This window comes from Brienomyrus brachyistius, chromosome 24, assembly GCF_023856365.1.
Source record: "Brienomyrus brachyistius isolate T26 chromosome 24, BBRACH_0.4, whole genome shotgun sequence".
Taxonomy (NCBI): Eukaryota; Metazoa; Chordata; class Actinopteri; order Osteoglossiformes; family Mormyridae; genus Brienomyrus; species Brienomyrus brachyistius.
In genome coordinates, this window is record NC_064556.1 from 5976848 (window position 1) to 6001226 (window position 24379).

The 24379-nt window shown below is 44.9% G+C and overlaps 1 protein-coding gene and 1 long non-coding RNA gene across 3 annotated transcripts in view; both read right to left on the minus strand.

The window, feature by feature from the left end:
- Positions 1 to 3028: 3028 nt before the first annotated feature.
- LOC125719985 (uncharacterized) lies at positions 3029 to 5667 on the minus strand. Of its 2 annotated transcripts, XR_007385311.1 has the most exons (4): positions 5482 to 5667; positions 5039 to 5193; positions 3634 to 4469; positions 3029 to 3178 (listed from the first exon to the last, which is right to left on the minus strand). It is a non-coding gene; the product is annotated as an uncharacterized LOC125719985 (long non-coding RNA). The 2 variants fall into 2 exon arrangements; XR_007385310.1 differs by lacking the exon at positions 3029 to 3178 and having other exon boundaries at positions 3282 to 4469.
- A 5527-nt stretch (positions 5668 to 11194) lies between these two features.
- LOC125720201 (transcription factor COE1-A-like) overlaps positions 11195 to 24379 on the minus strand; it is a 92103-nt gene continuing 78918 nt past the window's right edge. The window contains 5 exon segments of the mRNA XM_048995385.1: positions 11195 to 15751; positions 18995 to 19063; positions 19214 to 19408; positions 21332 to 21511; positions 23856 to 24033. Of these exon segments, the coding sequence (XP_048851342.1) occupies positions 18996 to 19063; positions 19214 to 19408; positions 21332 to 21511; positions 23856 to 24033 (621 nt within the window). The 3' untranslated portion in view covers positions 11195 to 15751; position 18995.

Here is a 24379-nt window from a genome sequence, read left to right on the forward strand (position 1 = left end):
TGTAGCTGATTTGAGCGGCCAACAGGGCCCGTAAACAGAAGGCTTTCACAAACCTCTGTGCTCAGCGGGGAATGGTCTGGTGCTGGCCGACTGGGATGGGAGACTGAGCCAGAGCGAGGCTGGGGAGAGACAAAGGAAAGGAGCCTAAATCAGGCCCGGGACGGGACGTTTTCGTATTTATGGAGCATTGGATGTGTGTTTAGTACAAGCAGGCATAAAAACCAGGGCTAAGCTTATTTTTTCCAGATGTTATATATAGAAAGAGACCAAAAATAATCTATTATTCTTTATAATGAGTAACCAGGGTAATATAACTGAGTATATAAAAGTTTGAATCAGTTGCGCGATTGACCATTTACAGGAATCCAGGTCCATGGCTCAGTTCTGCTCCTGCTACGAGAATTATATCCTGAGCATAGAGATAGTGATGTTCTGCCTGACCTTTTCCCAGACACTGGCCAGTGTGCTTGAGTGTGTAAGTCGTGGGGCCCCATGACTTTGTCCAGCAGGGGGCGGTGACCTTCGCGGGGCCTCGGAGGACAGTTTACGAGTAGGATCGAGGGAGGTCAAGGAGGAGGGCAGTCCCTGGTTACACGTTTCCTCTGAGTCCAGAACCAGATGTTGCTGGAGATGATGGTTTGCTCATTAACTCCTAGTGATCACCAAAGTTCTGCCGGTATGGGCCCAACAGTCCTTAATGAAAATCCAGAAAGGCTTCACCTCCCTTTAATTTAATGTCCTGAAAACAACATAGCTTTTTTCACAGGATGGAGTGAGTGATCGGCGATCTGTAACATGCAGCAAGGAGGAATTTAACGTCACTCACGCACGCAACCAGAGGAAATGAGGCGCGTAACTGCTAAACAGAATGATTTATTCGGCAGTCTTTCATCTTCCTTTTCTGTTACAAAGTTACCAATTAAATTTCACTCTGCATCTTTCCAGTGATACGGTATGATTAGATTATGTATGGGTGACGGACTGCTGCAATCACATATTTATAAAATTAATCTTAAAATCGTCAAACAAAGCTTTTGGTTTTGCGTTACGGTACAGGCAGTTCCCCAATGACGTAAGCAATCCGTCCCACAAACTCATATGTGACTCAAACATAAGTCAGATTTACATTTGCATACCATACAAGACAAAACAAAAAATTACTAGTAATACATACCAAAGAATACAAAGTAAATAAATGAAAAGATGAAATGTGACTTTAACTTTACTCACAGACGAACGTTGCCTTTATGCATTAGCACTTCCCTAAATTCTATGTATTTCTTGCGTAAGTTAAGACTTACGCAAGTCGGCTTGTTCTTAGCTCTCAGCTGCCTGTATTGGGAGCCTTGAGAGTATATGAGGGCAGTGAACAGTTAATGGTCGTTTCTCGGGCATTGTATTTGATTCAACTTCGAGAAGTGTAAAACTATGTGATTCTACTCTGAGGAGTGTAAAACTATGTGATTCTACTCTGAGGAGTGTAAAACTATGTGATTCTACTCTGAGGAGTGTAAAACTATGTGATTCTACTCTGAGGAGTGTAAAACTATGTGATTCTATTCTACTCTGAGGAGTGTAAAACTATGTGATTCTACTCTGAGGAGTGTAAAACTATGTGATTCTACTCTGAGGAGTGTAAAACTATGTTATTCTACTCTGAGGATTGTAGAATTATGTGATTCTACTCTGAGGAGTATAAAACTACATGTCCTGTTACAAACATGCCGCTGTTGTCCTGCTTTCATAATATCACTCCAAATTTCATTGGAGTACAGTATGTATTCCCGGCGATCACGTTAAGCCACCTCCTGGATTATACACAACAAATTGATGGAAAACCAAAGCACTCTCCTGCCAAATGTCACAATATCCCCCATCTTTGTTTCATTGTGAAACTGTATTTGTTAATACCTGGCACAAAACAAAGTTCTCTGCTGCCAATCGGCGAACTTTGAAACACACGGCTCAGTTGCGAGGCAGAGTACGGGAGAACTTGCTGAAACCTCCCGGAGTGTGGATGGAGGAGGAGGCCAGATTTTCTAGAAAGATGGCTTGGGAAACCAGACAAAGCCTTGGGACTTTGCTGTCCCAGGTGTCTGGACGTCACCTCTCTGCTTTTAACTGTCCTGCTTTTACTGTGCGCAGTCAACGGAGCAGGAAAAGTGAGACTGGGAAAGTCAAGATCATTGAGCAATAATAGCATAGCAGAGAGTATCTCGAAATGGAAAAGATACTTTATATTATATTTGTGAAAGATCTTGGGCGGCACGGTGGTGCAGTGGTTTGCACTGTTGCCTCACATCTCTATGACCAGGGTTGGAGCCTCCGCCTGAGTTACATGTGTGTGGAGTTTGCATGATCTCCTCATGTCGTCGTGGGGTTTCCTCCAGGTACTCCGGTTTCTCCTCCACAGTCCAAAAAACATGCTGAGGTTAATTAGAGCTACTAAATTACCCATAGGTGTGGGTGTGTGAGTGAATGGTGTGTGATTGTGCCCTGCGATGGGTTCGGCTCCCATCCCTGCCTTGTACCTGTAACATCCAGGATAGGCTCCAGACCCCGCGACCCTGAATTGGACAAGCGCTTTCAGAAAACAGATGGGTGGATTAAAGCACATAGGAATTTATTTCCCATCATGCTTTCCTTTGAAACACACAAAGGTGATGAGTCTGAGTGCTGCTTTACCCATTAATCCAGCATCCTAGAGGCTTTCCATGTGGCCGATGTCCTTACTCAAGGGCCCAATGGTGATGCAATTACTTGGCCAAAAATGAGATTTGAACCAAGAACCTTCACCAACCATTCACAGGCACAGAGGCTTAACCCTAGCCACACCAACCAGAGCCACAGTGCCCCCTACTGATTATAACAACCTCTGAAAACTGCCTGCCCTTCAGTTAGCATCACTCTCAGTAAAATTAGCCCCGTAATTATAATAAATATCAGTGTACACTCTAATGATGTCGTTAGGAATACAGATACCATTGTTTGAAGCAAGATGCGGTGAGCAGAGACTGTGGTTGGGAGTCATTTAATATGGAACACAGTGAAACACAATAAAGAAAAGTCACTGTAGAATGTCTTGCATCTAAAAAACATGACAGCACTAAGAAAAAGTATGTTTTCTCTGCCTGTGAAGGGCAAGATGCTGTCAGCTTTGAAGTGTATGGGTTCTGGTCTGGAGAGAGAGGGAGTGGGAGAGAGAGAGGGGGAGAGAGAGAGAGATATTAACCACAAAGATGAGGGTGAAAGAAGAAGATTTATTATAGTTAATGTGGGGACTGAAGGCCCTTAATGCACATTTTACAGACATTTTAAAGTCCAGCTCCGGTCTGCACGAGGTGCTTCGTCAAATATTTAAAAGGCTTGGCATGACATCATGGGATTGTAATTATGTCAATTATTTGGAAAGCAGGGGTGACAGTATCACCCCTGGGACGGTGGACACACTTGGTACGGCCTACAGTCTGATTTCATGTCATTCCTGAAATGAGGTCGTACCAACAGGGGCATTATGGGTGAGTGACTCCTCTCTGCTATGCCAGTCTTGTGCAGTGTTGAGCGGCAGATACAAATATAAACTCCAGACCAAAGGGAGTTTGGTAAACATCAATCTCTCAGGGCTCAAATTACCTGTTTATTCTTCAGTGGACCCTTGTAGAGCAACTCAGCCAGAGTACAGTCTATCCACCACATCACCGTATTTGCAACAATTTGCCAGATCTGCTCAGTGGTCAAACAGCAGCGTTTCTATTCAGGACCCGAACCTGCATCTCCCAATGGAAAATCAGTTAAATTCTTTGGCAGTGCCAGCTTGTTTCCGACACATTGAAGTTGCTGGGAAAAACATACAGACGACACCATATTACGCAAATCAGCAATCAAATAAAACAACGAGCCACTGAGGTGGATTTTGATAGCTGATGAAACCAGAGCGGCGGCCCTTTTGGTGCATGCCTCCTGTTTGATGTACATTCGCGCTCTGGAGGTTTGTAGTGTGGACACCTGGCAGAAATCAGACAGACTCACTGATTACACGGGCGACTCTGAAGCTGCAGAATGCAGAGCAGACTCCTGTGCAGCCCCACTCCATCTAAATAATACATTTGTAAAAACAAACTTAAGTAAAGTAACTCAAAAAGACTTCATTCCAAACGTCACTGACTAGGGATTGGTACTCCTTACTTTAATAGCAGGGAACAATCTCGGGTAATTATCACTCAATGTTTCACCGGATAACAATTTAATAACGATCTGATAACATTCTGTAAGATTCTAAGAGCGCAGATTTGCCAGCGTGAATGACAATAGCTTCATATCCCTTATTCCAGAATCTCTAGGAGTACCTTGGGAGGGTTAGGGTTTTTTTTTTTGTTTTTTTTTTTTGCTACTTTGGCAGATCCTGGCTTTTGCTGAAGTTGCAGACTGAGAAGTAGAAGCAGCCTCTACTTTCTGGTGTTATTTGGAACCTGTAGGAAGGAAAAAAATAAAATAAAGCAATAAACAAAAAAATAAGCATAATTCAAGTAGTGGTAACGCCAACCTGCCCAAGGCTGAGACACACCCACCTGCCAAAGTGGCCACGCCCCCCGTTTTATTTTTGACAAGCAGCTCTCCCCTGACAGCCACCCTCCACCTGCGCTCTCTGGGTCCCCTGGCCCTCATCCTCTGCACCCCCCCCCCTTGGTACCACCCCCACCGCATAGAGCCCCACCGGCTCCCTCTGATCTTCTGTGTCAGTCTCTCTATTTTCTGTGCCATCTGCAAAGGCTCCCTCTCACTTCCCTATCTCTTGTCCCCCCCCCCCACCCTTGCACTTGGCCTTTGTTTCCGACTCTTTGTTGTTGCCTTGAAGCCCCCCCCCCATTCTCTCCCCCCCCAATGCTTTTGAGATCTCCACGGGGAACCTAGGCTCTCGGTTTCAAGGATTCCTTTCTCTGTATACCATTCTGAGGAAGACAGAATATTTGTTTTTTTTTTGTGGGGTGGGGGGGGGGGGGGGTCCCTGCATTTAACATTTTAGATCTCAGGGATTTACCTGGAAGGTTGTCGCCTGCAGTGAGCACAGGGTTTGTCGCAGGGCTGGTCCGATCGCTTTTTTTTTTAATCTCCCCGGAATGTCTCTTCTAGCTCAGCGGAGGCCTGTTGCGTTCTGGATCCGGTCGGATGGGATCCTTTATCGGTGAGGCAGCCCTGAATTAAATGCAACACAACGAGAAAGCAGGTGAAACCGAAAGGAAATAAAAGGCGGCAGCCACTTTCCAACAGATGCATATTTTATAGTGAGTGTCGAGGGTAAGAAAAAGTCAGCGGTCTCTTTAGCTGAGCTCGAAGCCAGTATGGGAAGATCCCAGCCTGCTCACCATGCCTGTAACTCTTCGAGAGAAATTTTATCCCCGTGTATATTTGGGCCTCGGCCTCTGGAACAGTCTCTGAGGCGTCACACTCCTTCCTGAGCTCTGAATAATTGCTCCATCTTACCTGGTCCACTGCCCTTGGCACACGCCACAGTCTTTCCTGGGTGCGGAGCAAACAATGAGGGAAAAGCAGGACTGTTGCATTATTCCTGTGGTTGCCCTTGTGACTGTATGTCTGTGTGTGTGTGTGTGTGTGTGTGTGTGTGTTTGTGTGTGTGTGTGTGTGTGTGTGTTTGTGTGTGTGTGTGTTTGTGTGTGTGTGTGCTCCTCCTGAAGCTTCTGCAGTTCCAAAGACATGGTGATGATGATGAATATCTTTATTGTCATTGCGCATTATACAGTACACACAGTACATGGTGGTACGTACAGTGTAAACAGTACACACAGTACAGTATATGGCGGTATGTACAGTGTAAACAGTACACACAGTACAGTATATGGCGGTATGTACAGTATAAACGGTACACACAGTATATGGCGGTACGTACAGTGTAAACAGTACACACAGTATATGGTGGTACGTACAGTGTACACAGTACACACAGTACATGGTGGTACATACAGTGTAAACAGTACACACAGTACAGTATATGGCGGTATGTACAGTGTAAACAGTACACACAGTACAGTATATGGCGGTATGTACAGTGTAAATGGTACACACAGTATATGGCAGTACGTACAGTGTAAACAGAACACACAGTATATGGTGGTACGTACAGTGTACACAGTACACACAGTACATGGTGGTACGTACAGTGTAAACAGCACACACAGTACAGTATATGGCGGTATGTACAGTGTAAACAGTACACACAGTACAGTATATGGCGGTATGTACAGTGTAAACAGTACACACAGTACAGTATATGGCGGTATGTACAGTGTAAACGGTACACACAGTATATGGCAGTACGTACAGTGTAAACAGTACACACAGTATATGGTGGTATGTACAGTGTACACAGTACACACAGTACATGGTGGTACGTACAGTGTAAACAGTACACACAGTACAGTATATGGCGGTATGTACAGTGTAAACAGTACACACAGTACAGTATATGGCGGTATGTACAGTATAAGCGGTACACACAGTATATGGCAGTACGTACAGTGTACACAGTACACACAGTATATGGCGGTATGTACCGTATAAACGGTACACACAGTATATGGCGGTACGTACAGTGTAAACAGTACACACAGTACAGTATATGGCGGTATGTACAGTGTAAACAGTACACACAGTACAGTATATGGCGGTATGTACAGTGTAAACGGTACACACAGTATATGGCAGTACGTACAATGTAAACAGTACACACAGTACAGTATATGGCGGTATGTACAGTGTAAACAGTACACACAGTACAGTATATGGCGGTATGTACAGTGTAAACGGTACACACAGTATATGGCAGTACGTACAGTGTAAACAGTACACACAGTACATGGTGGTACGTACAGTGTAAACAGTACACACAGTACAGTATATGGTGGTATGTACAGTGTGAACAGTACACACAGTACAGTATATGGCGGTATGTACAGTGTAAACAGTACACACAGTACAGTATATGGCAGTACGTACAGTGTAAAGCAGTGATTCCCAACCGGGGGTACGCGTACCCCTAGTGGTACGCGAGCACATTACAGGGGGTACGTGGAAAAAAATTTTATATTTAATTTCCCTGATGATGGGTAAATATTATCAGCCATTCCATTAGCTGTGCCCTGGTATAGAAAGAAAATCTATCTGGGATGTGTTGCTTAATGAATTAAATGTTCAAGTTATGGAGATTTAATAAAATGTTTTAAATTTGATAATCAGTTGTACGTTCTACTTTTATTGAATCATCAACATATTTGACAAAGGGGGTACTTGTGGTATGAGAAAATCTCTCAGGGGGTACACAATTCAAAAAAGGTTGGGAAACACTGTAAACAGTACACACAGTATATGGTGGTACGTATAGTGTACACAGTACACACAGTATATGGTGGTACGTATAGTGTACACAGTACACAGTATATGGCGGTATGTACCGTATAAACAGTACACACAGTATATGGCGGTACGTACAGTGTAAACAGTACACACAGTATATGGCGGTATGTACCTTGTAAACAGTACACACAGTATATGGCGGCATGTACCTTGTAAACGGTACACACAGTATATGGCAGTACGTACAGTGTAAACAGTACACACAGTATATGGTGGTACGTACAGTGTACACAGTACACACAGTATATGGCGGCATGTACCTTGTAAACAGTACACACAGTATATGGCGGTATGTACCTTGTAAACAGTACACACAGTATATGGCGGCATGTACCTTGTAAACAGTACACACAGTATATGGCGGCATGTACCGTATAAACGGTACACACAGTATATGGCGGTACGTACTGTGTAAACGGTACACACAGTACAGTATATGGCAGTAAGTACAGTGTAAACAGTACACACAGTATATGGTGGTACGTACAGTGTAAACAGTACACACAGTATATGGCGGTATGTACCGTATAAATGGTACACACAGTATATGGCGGTATGTACAGTGTAAACAGTACACACAGTATATGGCGGTATGTACCGTATAAATGGTACACAGAGTATATGGCGGTATGTACAGTGTAAACGGTACACACAGTATATGGCAGTACGTACAGTGTAAACAGTACACACAGTATATGGTGGTACGTACAGTGTACACAGTACACACAGTATATGGCGGCATGTACCTTGTAAACAGTACACACAGTATATGGCGGCATGTACCTTGTAAACAGTACACACAGTATATGGCGGCATGTACCTTGTAAACAGTACACACAGTATATGGCGGCATGTACCGTATAAACGGTACACACAGTATATGGCGGTACGTACTGTGTAAACAGTACACACAGTACAGTATATGGCAGTAAGTACAGTGTAAACAGTACACACAGTATATGGTGGTACGTACAGTGTAAACAGTACACACAGTACAGTATATGGCAGTAAGTACAGTGTAAACAGTACACACAGTATATGGTGGTACGTACAGTGTAAACAGTACACACAGTATATGGCGGTATGTACCGTATAAATGGTACACACAGTATATGGCGGTACGTACTGTGTAAACAGTACACACAGTACAGTATATGGCAGTAAGTACAGTGTAAACAGTACACACAGTATATGGTGGTACGTACAGTGTAAACAGTACACACAGTACAGTATATGGCGGTATGTACAGTGTAAACAGTACACACAGTACAGTATATGGCGGTATGTACAGTGTAAACAGTACACATAGTATATGGTGGCATGTACCTTGTAAACAGTACACACAGTATATGGCGGCATGTATCTTGTAAACAGTACACACAGTATATGGCGGCATGTACCTTGTAAACAGTACACACAGTATATGGTGGTATGTACAGTGTAAACAGTACACAGAGTCTATGGTGGTATTTACCGTGTAAACAGTACACAGAGTATATGGCAGTATGTACCATGTACACAGTACACACAGGTTATGACATTAGAGATGGTGCAAATAGTTGAGATGTGCAAAGTAGTGCTGCAAAACCAAAACCAGCACATAACCAAAGCAGAGGTGGGGAGTCAGGCGATTGATGCACTACCTCTTTTGGCTGGAATACTATTTCAAGACCTTCAACATCCTTTGCCGTGGGGTGGGCATCCACCAAATCTGCCATTAAAGCATGTTGGTTATTTTTTTATTAACACCTAACTGCTACCTTATCTGTTAATCCCCGGTAACCTCCCCATAAGCACGGACTCGCGTCCGTTCCCACGAGGCCAGGCCGGCCGACTGCCGAATCCTTTCATCGGCTCTGTCATCTGGCCATCACCTGGATGGTGGGGCTTCCTGGGAGCTGTCAGGGGCAGAGTGAGGAGTGACCGTGATCGGGGGAGGCTTTACAGGCAACTGGAGCATCTTTAACTCTGAAAGCACTATGGTGGGGTTAAGTACACTGGGGGTGTGATCAGGACTCTGCTGCCTCTGTCAGCAGTCCATTAGCTAATGGATATCTTAAGCCTTATCGTCCCCCCGGTGATACTTCTGGTGTCCCTGCTCACACACCTGCCACGACTTGGGGGGGGTGGGGGGTCGCATGCTGGGAGGACCCTGGACATACAGTTTGGGCTCCGTTTGCCTGACACTTGCTGATGGACATTACTGGGTATCAGGGTGTGTGTGGAAGACAGGTGACGACGCAGAGTCTATATTCAAAGTTGCTACCAGGGGTGTTGGGGGGGGGGGGGGGGGGGGGGGGTTGCATGGATACCATAGCATATTCAGGGGGGCAGCATTTCATAGGGGCCCCGAAAGTCTAATGTCAAGGACTCGCTTGACAAAATCTACCGAAAGGGGGCCTAAAGTGACATGTTGCCAGGGGGGGCAGGATTTCTAACTTCGCCCGTTTGTCCCTTTTGAGTCTGTTGGAAACTCAGTCCCCATGGCTGTATGTACTGTCTAAGCACTACAATCGTATCTCGTTAAATTTTCAGCATTAATAAGACCCTATATCTGTTTTTTTGCTCAGTGTTAGTTATTAGTTAGTTAGTGTTGAGCTTATGCGAGGCTCAGCCAACCAACTCATAGGTCCTGGTAATATAAGCATACAGTAGCAAAGTGTCAGTGATTTTAACAGCACAAAGACCACATATGTGTTTCTGCTCAGCATCTCTCAGCCCAGAGCGTCTGCAGAAACTCTGACGCTCGTGTTATTAACCAATCAAATCACTCCCTTCTGTTAACAACGCAAAGTCCAAAAAGCGTATTTTTTTTACTCACTTCCTATTAGTGTGTGATTTAGTATTTAAACCAATTTCTTGAAAATTTTTCATACTGGCGAACACATAATGGCGAACAAACTTACAAGCAATGTGACGATACATGGCCGGGAGGACTCAATAATAATTTAGGATAGAATTAATTGTATTCACCAAACATCCTATTTTGCGAGAAGCGCCATGTTTTGTGTGATGATTATACAGCTATCATTGTATCTGGTGTTACAAGCGATTAGTCACGTGAGCTTAAATACGTTCACATATTGCAGAAAAAGTTGTAATTGTAGGGTAAGCACATCGTTTGGCCCCTGACGCCCCCTGTGATGTGTGATATATCTGAAAGTAGGAGCTTTTGATAGGCAGAGGAAAAGTGTACCAAACATTTCGTTTTCTCCCTCGAAATGAATATCCAGGTATAGCTCACCAGCAACACATGATGACATCCCCACGCCACCAGGTAAAATGGTACATTCCAAGGGCAATGAAACAGTCCCGCATTGTGAGTCACGCGTGCGAAAGCGGAGCGCGGTCTGGTCTTTCCTGCGCACTGACAAGGCAGCGCTTAGAAACTAGGTGGAACCTGAGTTGTCTTGCCCTGCGGTCAGTACCAGCATTGTGAGTGTTTATCCCTCAGACCCTCTGTGATTTCCTGTGCCATAATTGTGGTTATCTCTGTTTAAAGATTCTAAAAATTGATGCAAACACTGTCAGGAAGTGGCTGAGCTCAGGCCGCTAACGGAATGGATAGTCTACTGAATGGATGGTGCTGAAACTGAAGCGGAGGACGGGAAAAATGGAGAAGATTCTCCGGCTTCCGACTACGGAATCTGGGCCATTACATCCGCGAGTATGAAGAGGAGATCGTGCTCGGAAAAGCACCTACAGTTTTACGTATCAGTTATATTAGAAACAAAGGAAAGGTCAGAGGAACATTAAAACAATCACAGACAAGAAATAGCTTTAATTAAATAATGTGAAAGTTGAAAACATCTTTACAGGTCAAATTTAATTACAAATCATATATATACTGTATGTACAATAGGTATTTACTTATTCTGCTGCTTGCAAAATGATATGACTAATCAGTGCTTATCAAACCAAGAAAAAGATTTAACAGAAAAAAAGAGAACCAGATTTTTTCCCAGAACAAAATTTAAATCTTTTCAGGGCATGATTATTGTAAAAAACGAGTCCGTCTATGACACGGAAGAGTAATATTAATATTTTTAGTAAAGAAAGATGCAAATGAAAAGATGAGAGTCCAGCCCCCCCCCCCCCCGTGACCCCTTCTTAAAAACAGGGAGCCGAATTACGTCACAGACAATGGATGGAGTGACTCAGTTTCCCAAGGAAGGCGATTCGTTTAGTTGAAAGGACAGGACAAACAAAACGACCAATAAGCTATCGGAGCAAAACCACCCGTCTTAATTCACCAGTATGACAGCATCGGCATGATGATATTAACTGAACTGTATGCATGCAAACTGCCGCGTTATTCTATCGCATTTCGCCCAGAACACGTTTAGATCATGACTGTTTACTCTTTATTAATAATTACTATTTGTTTTTGCAGAGTGCCTGCAATAAAGCACAAATATGTCCAATTTTGAACGCACACTGCTTTTATATATATATAAAAAACAAGCAAAAATATAATTTTGCGGATTATGGCTGTTAATCTTGTCCCTATTCCATTCTCCAAACTAAAAGTGATAACAGACATGTGGGCAAAACAAAGAACTCAACAGCATAATACATCTTTCCCCGTTTCCAGAGCACCCAGCTGCAATGTGCATTAAATATTAATCGCCCCAGTGCAGTAATCTCCACGCGGTGTCCTGTTCCAGGCCCTCATCCCCACCTGACACCCAAGGCCAAAACATAAAAGCAGAGAAACCTCCAGCGGTGATTACGGGGAAGACATTACTCAGCCGGGGTGCGACGAGAAGGGGTGAACGTCCCTCACATACCTTAGCATCGTTTCTCATCGCATTTCCCTGCAAATGCGCTGTGATTAAGTCGCGCGGGGCACGGAATGCACAAGGTTACAACTCCTGCTTAAGATTTTACCGAGACGTTACGGGAAAAAACCAAGTAGGCTATAAATAATTAAATAGACAAAGAGAGAAGGAAAAGGAACAGGAAATAAAAAAAAACAAAAGTTATGGGGGGGAGGGGGTGAATTAACTCAGAAGCAGAAGAACCAAAGCAAAATATAAACGAGGAACAGTTGCTGTAATCCTCAAAAAGTAAAACAGGAGATATATCTTTATATATTTATATATTTAAAAAATGAACATAACTAAATATTATGAGGGTACAATACTTTTTGTCATACTGTACATTTTGAAACAAGTTTTAGAATTTAAAACAAACGAAAACAAACATTTCTTATCATACAATTAATACAAAAATAGACAAGTACTTTTTCCGGGATGGAAATAAAAAGCAAGTATGGCTTGTACAATAGAAAAAAATACAAATTATACATTTAAAATAACATTTAAACGAAATGAATAATGGTAGAAGATGAAAGCAAATCGTTCGGCACTTTTTTACACTGCAATCATACACAGTGAAATTAAAATTATGGAACAGAATGAATGCATAAATTCCAGAGATACACACACTAGGATTATGGGTAATTTACAGGGATCCCCTTCCATTTTTGCCTTTCATTCGCAACCTTAAGTTGGCGAATCGCATGACATAGCATCAGTGACAGTATAACATAAGCTGCCCTAGGACATTTTAATGCATAAATACAATTTCAAACAATGACATTGGCAAAACATATCACGTCAGGTAACATTCATTATTATGTACAACAGATACAACAACAGAAACGTTAAAAGTGATGTGGCGTTTTTGCTGGGTCTCTGAACATCCGAATAGCGCGGGGGAGGGGGGGGGCTATTTCAGCAGCGCCTGCTGGAAAAAAAAAAAGAAAAACAAAACAAAAAAACGACACCCCCGCGGTCAAAATTTGTTGCCGCCATTAGCATTACAAGAACAGATGCCTAGCGTCCAAACAAAGGCCACTGTAGGTATATCACAGTCTCGTTCGTGAAAAAAACTACACCAAACACAAAACAAACCGACAGAAGTAGTATTGGCAAAAAATCATTTATACGTCGACAGGGAAATGAGAACAATATTGACTACACGTAAAATTTACTGATTTTCTGGCGCTAGTAGCAGCAAAAAGGTTAACAATGAAGGCTTCAGTATTTTCCTTTCTTTCTGTGCTAAAACCTATTACGTTTTGTTCTCTTATTTCAGAATTAATTCTAGAGGTTTCATTTCCACTTCCCACGGCGTCGATACGCACAGGGAGATCGGTTAGACATGGGAACTGAGGGGACCCTGGGGACGGGGCTCTAGGTAATTGGGACCGCCTTGTGTTCATTAGAAATCTAGGCTAACAACTTGCAGCACTGGACAAGACTCCGGCACGGCTCACGAAATGTGAACAAACACGCTTGGATTGCAGCTTCCTTGCCCAATATCAGTCTTGGCAGATCTCCCCCTCTCTTTTTTTAACGTGTCCTGTCAGCACGGTTTCTCCTCAGCTAAAGACTTCACAAGGTCAGCATGTGGGGAGCCGGGTAATTATACTTACCCGGGGAATGTGCTGGACAGAAAGAAAATAAAACATATAATGAAAAAGTACAAAAAGCAGATCGTGCACCAGCCACTGAGAGCCGGGGTCCCAGGTAGTGATTGTGCTGGAATATACTGAACGCCGAAATACGTCCCTGTGCTTGAAACCCAAGGTCCGGGGGCTCGGTTCACGCGCGACGGATTCCTGATCAGAGCACCAGGCTTCCACCGGATCGGGTGATACCGGCCAGGATCCGGAGATACGCCAGGATAGCTTCAGAGTGCCCTTAATGCCTTCAGAGAACATTATTTAAAAATACATACACGCACAGCCTCCAAATATTAATTAATAAATTCCTCCAGGAATCAATTAATTAATTATTATAGAATTGAAGAATAGGCATATCTAAATGTGTATATTGGATTACTGGTACTTAAAGCGAAATGCAACCGAAATATATTGTTCCAGACATTTACATTATCTGTATTGATTATTAAAATATTTTTTGTGCCATTTTCGGATGTACAAATTCTTGGGTCTTATGTACAGTTGCCCAAAGTAGCAATTCATCCTATAGTAAAAGGTAAAAATGGAACAAATCCTGGAAAAATGCCATTGTCCTTTAATCTACAAAAGTGTGCACACCAAAAAAATGCTATTTGCAGGCGCACGAAGGGCTGGGGGGAGAGGGGGGGGGTGTGGGGGGACCGTGACATTTACGCAATCGATATAAAGCGAAATCGATACTGACTCTCACGCGGATCACGGGGCCAAGACATCCACCTCCGTAAAAAACGTACACTGTCCGTTCTCTTATTAAAAATATCATTAATAAAAATCCCAGCAGGCGCAGGTATTCAAAACTGTAGCATCGCAAACATTTCAAAGTGTCCGGTACCGTGACCATCTTTCGCAAAACTTCAAATTCGTAAATTTACGTGACGCCACAGTATAAAAATAAAGTGAAGCTGAAAATTACTAGTACTAAATTATTAATAACATCCATCCGTTCATTTTCCAACTGCTTATCAGGTTCGGGATCACGGGCTGTTAGACACAAGTTGTTTTTCTATAATAGGTGATATCATTGTTATAGAGAGAAGGCAAAACTTTGTGTTGATTCAACGTGGTACGTGTAAGCATTAGTAAATATTCCGGTGCGGCTTACATATAAGTATGTTTTTGTTGTCCCCCCCCCCCCCCCACACACAAAATGTCTTGTATGTCTCCACTGGTGTAACCTTAAATCTCATTTAGGGTCTTCGGGAAACCACTTCTTTGCGGAGCAGGCTCTGTTTCACAGCTTAAAGAAGCGCACGAAGACTCCGCGCTGCCTTTATGAGTGGGGGCTCCGCTCCTGACACGCTCCGCTGCGCACCCAGTAGTTCAACCACAGGCCAGCTGCCCCTAAACGCTCCACCACCTGACGGCACATCTTCTTTTTCACGACCCTCTTAAACCGAAATCCTAAGTAAGTCTCTGCAGGCGGGTTCCCTTGTGTATAGTACAATTTTGGTAAAATTCCGAGCATATAAACAAAAAGAGAACTTAGTGACAAAAAGCAGTTTGCGGATAAACAGTTCCTTTTTTTGTGGCTGGCTGGGGTCATCAGAATAATTTGTGGCATCACCTTCCATTCTCAAAACAAACAAACAAACAGACAAACAAACAAACAAACAGAGTCTGCATTTACAAATTTAAAAAGCAGTTGTAACTGTCCTCATTTTCCTTTTTGTTCAAATGTAAATCCTCTTTAAAAGGCCTGAGTTAAAGGTTAATTTCTTCAAGGGTTGCATTTAGTCCCATTTCAGAGTTTCATAACTCCTGCCCAAAGTTGTCACGCGTCTCTTGCTCTCTTGCAAATCTTCTACATCTGAGGGATGATCATTCCTGGAAGAGCTGTTCAAGGACAAACAAAACAGACACAGTCTATTAATCATCGCTTGATCGACTGCATCCATGTTCCTGCCCTAATAACTGTAACCCTCTGAGCAGTGATTTTAAAAAAAGAGTTTACAGACCGAAACCGGCAAATCAGAGAACATTCTCTTGACTTTTGGGGCCGATATCAAAATAGATAGAGATTTACATCCGTCTTCTGTTTCTGTGCTCTGCACGGGTTCTTCTAAGATGATATCAATCTGTTTTCTTGAGCAATAGTCTAGGCGATAGAGGGATACATTACACCCAGTTAACTATTTCCGCCTGATATTTGGGTCGCCATCCTGTCCGCTCGCACAAATTCACCAAGCTCTCTGAAACGGGCTGGTACGCATTACGCCAGGTTCCACCTCAGAATCCACGGTTTTCTCCTCAGGCAAAAACAGACCAAATATACCAGCTGACTTCTTTAAAGGAGACAAATCACTATGTAGGATCCAAAAAATAAAATCACGAGAGGCACAAACTGCACAGAAGCTTCATTTTAATGACTTCTCCTGCCTTGGACCCAGTTCTCACTTGGCTCTGATATGATGGGGAAAAAAACTGTTTCCAGGGAGGGCTGCCCTTTATCACAGTAATTGACTATAAGGGTCAAATTAATGAGCTTGTTTTGTTGTTCTTACTGAGTCAAACGTTATTCTCAGAGCATGCAGACTCAGTAACTCGTTCGGTATGCTGCTCCGCTGTTACTCTTGCACACTGTCTCGCTAGTGTTGAAACTCTTTGCACGTTAGTGACACTTAAAGCTTTTCTCCCGCTGCCTGCATCCTTCCCCTGTCATGTAACTGGGAAAGTTCTGTGGTATGAATGTCAAATGGGGGGGGGGGGGGGGGGGGAATGCCCTTGAGCTTTAGCCACTGTGTTTGTGAACATTTGTAAACGTTTCCAGTAGCCCGAGAACGTTTGTTTGCTCAAATCTCCCTGCCACCATGTTGTGAGCCTGCAGAGAACTGAGACCTGGCATAGCTGTCCCACGCCAGCGTGTCCTGTGTGTACCCAACCATCCCACGCCAAGCGTGTCCTGTGTTTACCCGGACATTCCACGCCAAGCGTGTCCTGTGTATACCCAACCGTCCCATGGCAAGCGTGTCCTGTGTTTACCCGGACGTCCCACGGCAAGCGTGTCCTGTGTGTACCCAACCGTCCCATGGCAAGCGTGTCCTGTGTTTACCCAACCGTCCCACGCCAAGCGTGTCCTGTGTGTACCCAACCGTCCCATGGCAAGCGTGTTCTGTGTTTACCCAACCGTCCCACGCCAAGCGTGTCCTGTGTTTACCCAACCGTCCCACGCAAAGTGTGTCCTGTGTTTACCAATCTGTCCCACGCTAAGCGTGTCCTGTGTTTACCCGGACTTCCCATGCCAAGCGTGTCCTGTGTTTACCCGGACGTCCCACACCAAGCGTTTCCTGTGTGTACCGCACCGTCCCATGCCAAGCGTGTCCTGTGTGTACCCAACCGTCCCACGCCAAGCGTGTCCTGTGTGTACCCAACCGTCCCATGCTAAGCATGTCCTGTGTTTACCCAACCGTCCCACGCCAAGCGTGTCCTGTGTTTACCCAACCGTCCCACGCTAAGTGTGTCCTGTGTTTACCAATCTGTCCCACGCTAAGCGTGTCCTGTGTTTACCTCACCGTTCCACGCTAAGCGTGTCCTGTGTTTACCCATCTGTCCCACAGTGTGTCCTGTGTTTACCCGGACATCCCACGCCAAGCGTGTCCTGTGTGTACCCAACTGTCCCACGCCACTGTGTTTACCCGGACGTCCCACGCCAAGCGTGTCCTGTGTGTACCAATCTGTCCCACGCTAAGCGTGTCCTGTGTTTACCCGGTCATCCCACGCCAAGTGTGTCCTGTGTTTACCAATCTGTCCCACGCTAAGCGTGTCCTGTGTGTACCCTGACGTCCCACGCCATCGTGTCCTGTGTGTACCCAACCGTCCCACGCCAAGTGTGTCCTGTATTCACCTGGCTGTCCCACGCCAAGTGTGTCCAGTGTTTACTTAACCACCATGGTTCATGTTTAACTATCAAGCCAGGAGTCAAAAGTGATGCAAAACCAAAAAAGAAAATTCCAGGGACAACAACCAGAAGCCGATCAGCTCTCAACAGGCAGCGGATTGAAACACAAACACAGAATGTTGCCGGTCATTTCAGGAATTTGTCAATAAGCGTATTGATTTCTTATTGATCTGCCACTTCAACCAATAATCCAGTCCTGTCCATTTAAAAAGGGTCCGGGTGACAAGATAAAGAACAACATCAACCCAACAACCAAAAGATCTCCTCTGCTAGGTGCTACACAGGCCTTCCATTGTGGCCTCCTGACACGATTCAACAAAACGCAAAAAGTTCATTCATCAAAAGACACATCCCAAATCATTATTCGGAAACACAAAATATGCTGGAAAAATTTACACTCAAAGATAATGAAAAGTGACGATAAACAGAGAGATGAGAAGGATCAGAATCACTACTGGGACCTGGGAAGAGCTGTGGAGAGCGATACATCAACATGAAGCTAACTAACGCTCTACAGGCTGCTGGATGTGCCCCTTGGGGGCAGGAAACCAGAGGAAAACTGACCGAAAAGAGGAAAATGACCAAAAGAGAGACAAACTGTCAATATGCACATGCGTAGCCTTTCAGCTTATAGCGTTAAAGTAAGATGTAGAATTTAAGAAACGGCACAATGTAACGATGAAAACACTGAAGCAAGCTGGGCTGTGCGATTCATCGAATTTAAGTTCCAATTGCGATTTTGGCTTCCAACAATTATCAAAACAAAATAAGATAAAATGATTATTGTGCCGCATTTCATTTTGCGCTGATGCTCCCATTTTGTCATGCGTCCTAAACCCAGGCCGCCCCATTCCAGACCTTTCTTTTTTGTTTCTCAGTTTAATTATATTTAGAGTTCAAGGAAATCCACTGATAAAAAGTTCAATAAAAGCATATTTCCAAAGTCAATGAGTAATCGAGATAAAGATTTTTCCCGCCATAATCGAGCAGCCCTAGGAGCGAAGGTGGAAAGCGATGCCGATGAGACACGACAACATATGAAGGACGGACGGAGGGATGGGTGGATGAAGGAATGAAGGACGGACGGAGGGATGGATGGATGAAGGAATGAGGGACGGGCGGAGGGATGGATGGATCGACGGGCGCACAAATGCTGGCATGCGGAGGTGTGTGTAACGTACTTCAGGAAAAGGCCAGGCCCTGTAGCGGGTTGGTAGCAGAGTACTTGCTAGAGTCCACAAAAGCCTGGTCTGGGGTGAAGGGGCGCGGGAGGAGGAAGGAGAGAGAGAAGGAGGTATTAATCGTAGGCCGGCCGGATTGCGGAGGGCGTCGCCGCAGGGCGGGGAAGGGGAAGCAGGGGCTGCCCGTGCGGTGAGCAGTACCGCGCGCCAGGCACTCACCTGGCAGTCCGTTGCCATTGGCGCTGGTGCAGGTGGGCGGCGGCGAGGCCTGGGGCCGAACCACGGGCGCGAAGGCGCTCTTCTGCTTCACGGCGGACACCATGTTGGCGGGCGAGAAGGAGAAGATTCCCGAGGAGCTGCTGCAGTTGGAGGGCAGGCTGGTGGAGGAGGCCATGGTGGGGCTGGAGGGCACGACTGCGGGGGCACAGGGCGAGAGGGGCATGGCGCCGTCACTGCCGGCCGACACACGGGCTGTAGCGCCCCCTACAGGCTTGCCAGAGAAGTGCAGGGCGCAACTGATATAGCATGGCAGATTAAACAGTACTGACTGGTTATCTACTGGTGGTTGGATTTGCCCACCGGAAAAGAAACTGGAAAAGAACTGGTCTGGAAAAATACAACCAACAGAGTGACCTACTATCTGCGGTCACATGCTTGCGGTCTCATTTTACAACGGCCCTTCAGTTAACACCATAAAGGTGTCAGTAAAATGTGTGCGATTTAAGAAACTGCACAGTGTAATGATTCAATTCAGTTTTAAAAACCTGAACGTTTGTTATTGCAGATTTTCACAACCCTTGGACAATTCTTGAATAAGCATTGACATGTACAGCATTTAGCAGATGCTCCTATCCAGAGTGACTTGGATTTTTCTAAATTCAGGGATTGTCCCCCTGGAGCAATTTGGGATTAAAGGTCTTACTCCGGGACTCAAACCCACAATGTCTTGGTTTAGAGGCAAGCGTCCTAACCACTGGACCACCAACACCAGCACAATTGACAGCTGACTGGCTGGCACTCCCAGTGGCCCATTCAGATCTGCCCTCCTAATCATCCCCTCTATCTACATGATTAATTCTCTCCTGCCCCTTCACCACCTTAGCTACTGTCTGGTGAGCGTACTGGTGTCAGAATGGCTGCCTTCGCATCACCCAGGTGGGGGCTACACGGTGGTGGGGGGAGGGTTGAAGTGGCTCCCTATCAGTTCTGTAATGCGCTTTGGGAGTCTCGAGCAGCACTATATAAATGTTACATTCATACACACAGTTTTGTCTCCAAAGGAAAGGGAATGCAGAATTCCTATTTATTAATAGGCTAAGAGCATTTTCTCCTTGACTGATTGTACTATTGCTGTCGTCACCTTCTAGCCGCCATGCAATTTCTTGTTCTTTTTTATTGTCCTTATCGTTTTACATTTATATATTCCGGGGCTTAAACCTCGTAATAATGCCATAATCCATTATGGTGCAGGAACTAATCAATTAATGAAAACTAGAACTAAGAGCCGTGTCCCTCTATTGATTGGAACTGTGTGCCCCGACTCAGCAAGCTCCTTAAAGCACTTGTTAACGCCGTGAAATCAAAGTGCAGAAATTGAATTGCTACTCCGCCAATTACTCTATTGATTTAATTAGCAGCCTTCAATTTAAAGGAAAGAATACAAGGTTAGTGTGATGCGAGTTGTCATGCGTTATAGACAAGTGTTTGTAGTGATATTTGTCCTGTTCCAGTCCAGAGGCACAAAACATTTTGAAGCTCTTAAAGTGACAGTACTGGTGAGTAATTCCCCGTTACGTTTTTCTGTGCCTCAGAGCTGAGACGTGCGAATCGTTTGTCTTTAAATGTTGTGTTTGTCTTCACATTTCCTGCCAGCGACCGTTCAGCCCGACGGTATTCTTACCGCTAGATAGTTACACTAACCCAAACCCGCGGCTCTTTGAGAAATCTCAGCCCCATCTCTCCCTTTCTCTAAGCCCTCCTTATCTTCCCTGTCACTCAAATATTAGTAGAAGCACGGTGATTACTGGCACCGCAGATGCCTCTCTGAGCTTCAGAAATGTTCCGGAACACCTGAAAAACTTCTGGAATAAAGATTGTTCCAATATGGCTTTTCTGACGATCTGCACCGGGTGTCGCGAGAAAATTAAAAAAAACACATGAAGAATTAATGCATATCTGTTCAGTAAAAATAATGCCAATCTAGGCCCTGGTGGACATGCATCATTGATGGGGGGGGGAGGGGGCTCCTATAATGTTCTGGTTATGGAGTAAGAGCATACAAAGTCAGCGATTGGGGAAGCAGGGCACCTGGGTACGGTAAGCAAACCCGAAACTCACTGGCGTAAGGAGAGTTGGCTGCCGAGCCGTTGAGGAAGTTGGGCGAGCCGCCCAAGTTGGACATGCCAGCGCCCCCGTAGCCGTTCATACTGGTGGTGACGGAGCTGTAGGTGCTCTGCTGGGGCGTGGAGCTGGGCACGTAGCCGTGCGGCGAGACGCTGCTCGTGTTCCGGCTGAAACCTGCAGCCGGGGTGGAACAGGAGAGGTGAGCGGAGGCCGCGAAAAATTTAGCTAATGCTAAATGGTGCAGCACGGCGCTAACGTCAGCGGGTCAGCAGAGGCTAATGCTGGACTATACAGCACGAAGCTAAAGCACGTTAGCAGATAACCGGGGCTGAACAGGAGCAGCTGAGTGGAAGTTAATGCTAAACAAAACAGCACGAGGCTAAAGTCGATTAGCAGATAACAGGGAGAGAAGTGGAGCGGGCGAGCTGAGGATGGAAAGCACTCGTGCTAATGCTAAAAATGCTAATACTTATGCTAATGCTAAATCGCGACGCTAACTCGGAGCACAGATCTGACAGCCTTCCTGGGGAAACTGGTGCACTTTCCCAGCCTTGGAAAGTGCTGACATCTATGATACTGACTACTTTTACTGGTTCCTGCATGGCAGCGACAGCACTGCTTGCAGATTCCAGTCTCTTTTAGCGGAAAAAAAAAAAATGGTATGCAAGGAAAGCTCAACCCTTGGCTGTGAATTTGGATTCAAGGATCCAGGCCCCATGTCATCAATATTTCACCATTCTCATTCCACTGGATGCTTTGACCGTCGCGCCACCTCCTGGATTGTGACGGAGCACAAAGAACTTCACTTGGACAAATAGAAACGCTTCCTCTGCGATTCAAAGGGGAAAGGGGGCCATTATTGTAGCGCGGAAGCAGGAATACCTGCTGGATTATTCATGAGGGGAACTTCACAAGTGTCTTCCAGGGAAGTAAACAATACTATCTCCCCTTTAAGCACGAGGAAGGTGTGCAGCGAATGTGTTCAAATAAAAACATCATAAGCGTCTTCATAAAATATATATATACATATTTATACGTATATATATATTTATATATATTTTAATTTATTCTGTTCTAGCATTGCCTCCTGGTACAGATTCTGCAGGTCCACACGTGCAGCGTGACGGGGATCCTGCGCAGAGGATGCAGACCTGGGTCTCTGGAGCGTTCCGCATGCGCAGACCAACGCACCACATGGCGACCGAGCTGAGCCGCACGAAGGCCGTCACTATAAGCAGACACGTCGCCGCTCTTAAAGCTCCGTAACGGCCTGCATTACCGCACTTCCTCCTAAGCTTGAAGGTCTATAGTGGAAAGGGCCTCATATTTCATTCCCGTACAGGTGTACAGAGATGGAAAAATCCAGAAAGTACGAATCCAGACCGGGATTTTGTTTCAGCCAACCAGTTCAGTACTCTGTGACTGTGACTCTTAATACTCAGCTGGTTGGTTGAAACAAAATCTCGGTCTGGATTTGTACTTTCTGGACCTGAACTATCTACCTCTGCTCGGGTATCATAAGTATATGAAGCCTATTGGCAAATCTATTAATAAGCAGATAAAAAAAAAAAAAAAAAAGGATGGTGTGCGATTGTTAGTCGTCCGCAGTGTTAGAGGTCAGGTTGCAACAGAGGCCTAAAAAGCCTAAATAAACAGAAGGAAGGATGACATAGTCAGGGCGATAAACTGCGGGAAATTGGGAAGCCGTGTCATCTATATGGCTGCGTGCAGGAGACTCGGCGAGCTGCACGGTCGATGACATCACTTCCTGTTGTTGTGTTCCCTTAAAAGGACGGCCTCTGCTGGCAGCTGGTGCAGGGTGTGAGCTCAGCATTATTTGGGATGTGAAGGTGATCGGGTAGCGAGTGAAACATGGAAAGGAAACAGTAGATTGGAGCGGCTATAAGGTGATTCGCTCCTGCACGCGTAAGCGCCATCTTTAATCGTGATTTGATTACTGTGGTTAATATCAGCTGCACATATAAGATCCTGAAAAGGCAAAGTGTTCATTCATTCTCTAATTTCTCATTATTTCTCGCTCTTACATCAAGCAGTCATCTTTTTTTTGCACTCTTATCGATGCAATTACGTTTGCACTCTCAGAGAAAGGGTAAAAATGTGTACCTTTGCTTGTCACTGGGACAGTACCCTTGTGATTGTACCTCGTAAGGTACTGAAATGAACTTTCAGGAACATCACAAAGGTACAAAGAGCATTAATGTACCATCAATGGTACAGAAATGTTCCTCAGAGTCCATTTCAGTACCTAAAAATGTACAGTTACCTACAGCTAAGGGTACAATTTGCAGACCCTTGAGGGTATAGCACCAGCGACAAGCAAAGGTACAAATTTTTACCCTTTTCCTGAGAGTGTATAACTACCCCTGATAAGGGTGTTTACACATAAATGAATATGAACAGCACACACGTGTAGAGTACTGCGAAATCCTCCTCAAATACAGTGGATGATCACACAGTGGTGTGGGTACAGTGTGGTGGGGGGGGGGGGGGGACTTACCCTGACTGGCAGCTTGCGAGGATTCCGACACGTTGACGGCGAGCTGACTGGGAAAGGAGTTAACCCCCATCATACCAGCGTGCACCGAGGGGTTGCTCAGGCCTGGCAGCTGATTGTGGTTCCGCGGGACGTTGTACAGCGCCTCGGCGATGTCGGCTGCCCGCTTCAGGATTATCTCCTGTGGCGACAGGCGCCGTGGTTACTAGCGATACACTCATTGATAATAACAGTCAACTGCTGTGGAGCAGCAATAGCCTGCAGCGGTTTTTCAACACGTCATAATTCATACAATCTTCTGTGCACAGAAAGCCATCAGTGAAATTTTTACAATATTTTTACTATTTCAGCATTTACTATGTTGTATATTATTTTTCAGTCTTTCAGTTGCTTATCCTGCTTTTTTTTAAATCCACTTGGGGGGGGGGGCAGAAAGAAATGGGCCCCACAGCATCAAAACAACAGGTTTTTAATCGCATTCTGGGGACATTCGGTCCCCACGATGTAATACACACATAACCCACACA